Below are 5,530 nucleotides of genomic sequence, written 5' to 3' on the forward strand. Positions count from 1 at the left end.
ATATGAAACATATTTAGATAGTTAAATTATCGACCTAGAACTACGTGAATGACTTATACACCGGGACAGAGGTAGTAGCGGTTTTACAGGCGGGCTACACTCGAAGGTCATCGGGGTAAAACACAAGCAGCTACAGATTACCGGAGCACTCTACATGTCCGTGGGTGAGCTGACCCGAACATTGCTTGTCACGGACCAACGCAAGTTCATGTGCGTTGTTAATCTCGGAACTGGGACAACTGACGAGATTAAGGGCATGTTTCGAGACCTTGAAATACATAACCCAATACCCTTTGAGATGGATTGGCCGACCTTCTTCATGTCTCGCTTGGAGGGCCATTTGCGACATCTCTCAGATTCCTCAACTGTTTAATTGGTATGTCGTAACTACGTATTAGTAATTTTTACGTAGCTTAATGTTATGTCTGTAAGATGTGACATTCTGGTTAATGGATACGTGATGTAAGGCTTTTTATTTTGGGCAAGCCATCATAGCAATCTATTTTATTTTCTATAATGAAAGGTGGATTATGTTGATTGCACCAAAATAAAACCGGGTAGATTGTCTTGCCGAATAGTGGCACGTATTCGGCCTGATAGAATTACAAGTTATAATATATATGGTCCCGATCTGATAGTTGTAAAGTTCGTAACAATTTTGTCAACATATGATTCTGTTTACCATTATACAGATACAAACGCTCATATATATACACATACATTCGTCTCTATGAACGCACACCTTATCCCTTTCATTGAATGTGCATCTTCTGAAATAAATTCAAAAATAACACGAACATCAGGACTTAAACCTGGTGGGCTGAGGATAACACCGATCTTCTAACGATTATTACAGTTTGCAAGTATCATTGGTGGTGGCTATCTGGCGGGTCGGGAGTCAAGTTCAACCATCATATTTTAAGTAACATCAAATCGTGCAATCATGCTTTTGGAAAGAAAAATACCCATCTTATGCAGAATAAACATGGATCCTTTATTTGATGATCACAATTTGAACCGGAAAGAGTTTTTGCACAATAAGGATGCAGGTAATGCCCCCCATATGCAAGTATTCTCTATGTAAACTAGATGATGCCCCGCATATTGTTGCGGAAAACATGATAAACAGATGTATAAATAATGTTGAAAAACAAAAACTATTGCTAAAAAAACTATTAAGATTGCTCTCGTTTTATATTTTAAGAATAATAAGTCATATGAAGCATTGACAAAAGATGCGTAAAAAAGTGTAACATGATCTACATATATTTGCTGTGAAGTATATACCGCTTATGCCCACAAATTTTTTAGTGAAGCAATGTGTAGATTAGTGCACACATTATAACTTATGACCACATGCATGACGTGATGATGTGGCATGGTTGCATGAGGAAAAATAAATACTTATGACTAAATGCATGATTTGATGATGTATCATGGTTGCATGAGAAGGAAAAATAGATAATGGCTTGCAACTATTTAAGAATAGAAGATTACGCCCGGCAACTTATAATTTCCCCTCTAAATTAACATGGCTGAATTAGCATTAATACAGAGCACATAAGTTGGAATGCCGCGTCAAATCGAGCAAAATGTCGGCAATGCCATTCGATTCTCTGGCTGAGCAACTTGACGTGTGCTGCTCCACACCATTGTCCTAAGAAAGGAAAAGATGAAGTAAAACAAATGCCCGTGTTACCTTATGAAGTAGTGCCTCTATCTTATGGTCCATCCTTTGTATGTTGAGTTTTTGCATGCGATCAATTTATGCTTTAATCATAATATATCCATTATCCATTCCCGATTTGATCAGTCTTTTGGATGTAGCCCATGAGTCATTGTTATTTTTGTAGCTTTTCCTCTTGGTAAACGTTTCCAGCCGGCTGAACGCTTCAGCCGGTCTCGTCCACTGGCTCGCGGCTACAACGAATCAAATCGGAAGGCCCACCACGTTATCTTTTTCCTCATCCCCGCGTCCTTCTCATTCCTTTTTTCCAACCTCCCGGTTGTCATGGGAAATCCTATCCCACGATCTCCTCCAGTGAGCCCCCGTCTTCTTGTCCGGAGAGGACCCTCGAACCCTACCACCGAACCTGTGTCCTCCCCTCGATTTCCCCTCTCTCAACTACTCCATGGTGACAGGAGCTGCAACGGACATGGCCGGCGAAGTTGCATCCATGGCCAAAGGCGTAATTTACTACATGCTTCAACCGGCTTCGAAATTTGCTACAAACGGCACCGCATTTTGCTATCATCGGTGTCGCATTTTGCTACATCGCACATGACGACGCGATTTTTGCTACAGTCGGTGTTTCATTTTGCTACAACCGGCATAATATTTTGCTACATCCATCACAGCTGAGTTGCGACCCGTGACGGCGGAACCATGCTCGCGTTTGTTGCAACCGTTGACAGAAAAAGCTTGAACGGTATATGAAAAATGTTTCAACAGAAAAAGCTTCAACGGTATTTTGCTATATGCATCATGGTGGAGCTGGGACCGACGGCGAGGGGGGGGCGACCAGGGATGACCGGCGGTGAGAAAAAATGAGGAGGCGAGGCATGGGGTGCGGCGTGTGCGGGGGCAGCGCCCTCCTTTTTCTCTGTTTCTTCCGTGTGGGAGGTTGAAGATGGGATGCAGAATAGGAGGGAGGAGATCTGACGGCTATGTGCGTGCAAATCGGATGGTTGTGGGCCGACCTACCGAAATGCTGGGGCCAGCGCGCCGGCGCAGAGTACTGCCCTTTGCTCTTTATACTTTCCCTTGATATTCCATTGTACATTTGTCGGACTAATTTCACTCTTTCACGTACCAGGTTGCTTGTTACATATTAAATGTTCATGATTGACCGACTTCATCATCTGACAATGACGATACAGATAGTGATTCTGAATACAATGTGGCTAGACGACTTTGGAATTCTCATGTTTGAGTGAATTCGATTGTATAGTTGTGTAAGCTAGTTTTGTTGTACCATTTCAATTTTTATGGTTTTGGACACCAACTTTTCATGTTGTTGTAATTCACCATGAAATGTTCAATGAGAACTTATAAACTTCAAATGTTCTGCTCCGACACCGCGTGAACAAAGCACTAGCAACAATAGCGACGGTTGATACGGGCAAGTGCTCATGTGCCTAGACGGTTTTATATTTTTCATGTTTTGTCGAGTCTTGTAATGCTTTATCAAGTCTTGTTATACCGTTTTGATTTCTGGTAATTTACAAGATGTATATTGATATGTAAAGTCGCAAACATCATTGCCATAATTATACCAGCGCAGCTTGTAAGTTAGGACCCTACATTGAACATAGACTTCAAAAAATGATATAAAGCAAAAGTTGTCATAACTTCACATTCATAGAAAGTTGCACCTCACAACTATTGACCGTGGAAGGGTTTGACCAGATAGTGGTATCTACTACTCCCTTCGTCCCAAAATAACTGTCTCGACTTTGTATTAGCTCTAGGATAAAATTGTACTAAGCTTAAGACATTTATTTTGGGACGGAGGAAGTATCAGCTACGAACACATGGAATCACAACCATCCTTGAAAACCGATGAGAAGTGATCAACTTTTGAAGACAAACCTGCGCATGGTACTCTCTCCCGTTCTGATGCTACTTCTTATCCTTCGATGGACCCTTGGAAATCATGGACAAACACTTCTCATCGAAGATGGCGTAGTACTTCTTCAGTTCAACCATGGCATTCTCTCCAAAATAATCGATGATCTTGTCCTCATATTTCTTGTACAAAACAAACACGATGTAATGCACCATGAAGACTGCAGACAAGAAGCCATAATCAGTGAAACCATGCTAGGTAAGCTTATTGCACGTAAGTTACAAACTATAGCAAGAAACCATATTTACCTATGTAGAACAAAGTTGGGAAATTGCAGCAGCTGTCGAGGATCCACGAACCTGCAATCACCTGAGAACAAATAGTAACATAATAAGTGACGGGTCATATAAACAAGGAAATAAACAGCAAGGCTTAAGAAAACAAAATCATGCAATCAAACATCATACAATAAGGAATTCCTTTTGTCACGGCCTTGACCAATCGCCCTCAAGCTAACGAAGCCCCTGTTGACCTCAGCAAGAACATTGACAGTCCGGTCCTCAGGTATCTTCACCTCTGGAATATGAGGAGGGAACCTGCAAATAATTGCAAACAATTGTTTACAGCCACAAACCAGACCCATTGTTAAAACTAGGACCGTGTTAGGATCATTGTTCTTACATAGAGTTCATCCATACATGAAACTGAAATTTAGGTTGGATTGACGAGGCATTGTCATCTTATAATTGAATCTGGTTACAACTAAGAACTAAATTAGAAGATGCTCACTTGTTGATGAACATGGGGCATTTGCCACCCCCCCCCCCCCTGAAATTTAGGTTGGATTGACGAGGCATTGTCATCTTATAATTGAATTTGGTTACAACTAAGAACTAAATTAGAAGATGCTCACTTGTTGATGAACAGGGGGCATTTGCCCCCCCCCCCCCCCCCCCAAGAGACACACACACATAAGAGTTGACGACATTTCGTGATTTTGTCCAATCCATCTTATCTAAACGTCCGCTCACAACTTACCAAGACACACGCACACGGGAGCAAAGTGTTTCGTCCATACTTTTTTCAAATATGGCACAAGCCTGAAATTGTTGTCACTTGAGGACAACGCCGGCACGCCCATGCATGAAGTGCTCGGCGATATTATTACGAGTTGGTGTGATTGTATTTATACATTGTTTTCACGGAAGCAAATTCCCTTTTCTTAGGGAGCAAATTTCCATTTCTCTTGGACATAATGTATGGCTACAATGGAAATCAATTCATTTTTGAGTGAAAGCAAAAATATATATAGTTTTGCTGAAGCAAAATTAAGTTGCAGTGGAAACGAATGAATGAGTCGATAGAAATAAATTGTTGCTTGGTTGGGAGCAAAATCATAATTTATAATCACACGTTTTTCATCAAGTGAAAAACAAATTTGGTCGTACGCACTTGAAGCATATTATTGAGTTGTTGGAAGCAAATATGCGTTGGCCAAAACTAGAATATCTGAAATATATAGAGAGCTAAATGAAGTGAACAAAACGATTGCAAACTACTGTAATTGTGCGGAGCCTAATTATTGAGTCGATGGAGGCAAATCCTGCGTTGATGGAAGCAAACTAATTGCGCGGAGCCTAATTAGGAACCGAATGATTTGTTTGAAACTACTAGTAGCAGCAATATACAGAAACCAACTACCACCGGGCGCATATCCATCCCGTAAAAACAGAGATCGGACGGTGGGTGTAAATCCGATCGGATGTCTGATTCCGGAGAGGAGTCAAGGAAATTATAGATATGAACGGAACCGAAAAGAAAACGAGAGGTAGAACCGCCAGACGCGTGTGATCTGCGGTTTCTGTTTGCCTCCGTTGGCATGGACGACGTCGCTCGCGTTGCGCCGTCGAGGAGGCGGAAGAAGACGAGGGCGGCCGGCCCCGCCGCCGCAACCGCCGGCA

General features: G+C 41.8%; 1 protein-coding gene across 1 annotated transcript; it reads right to left on the reverse strand.

The window, feature by feature from the left end:
* Positions 1-3,622: 3,622 nt before the first annotated feature.
* LOC123401631 (reticulon-like protein B1) lies at positions 3,623-4,372 on the reverse strand. Its single transcript, XM_045095471.1, has 4 exons — positions 4,359-4,372; positions 4,030-4,165; positions 3,878-3,938; positions 3,623-3,789 (listed from the first exon to the last, which is right to left on the reverse strand). The coding sequence occupies exons 1-4, from the start codon at positions 4,370-4,372 to the stop codon at positions 3,623-3,625; spliced, it is 378 nt and encodes a 125-aa protein (XP_044951406.1).
* Between the last annotated feature and the right edge of the window lie 1,158 nt (positions 4,373-5,530).

The sequence above is a fragment of the Hordeum vulgare genome, chromosome 1H (genome assembly GCF_904849725.1).
Source record: "Hordeum vulgare subsp. vulgare chromosome 1H, MorexV3_pseudomolecules_assembly, whole genome shotgun sequence".
Lineage (NCBI taxonomy): Eukaryota > Viridiplantae > Streptophyta > Magnoliopsida > Poales > Poaceae > Hordeum > Hordeum vulgare.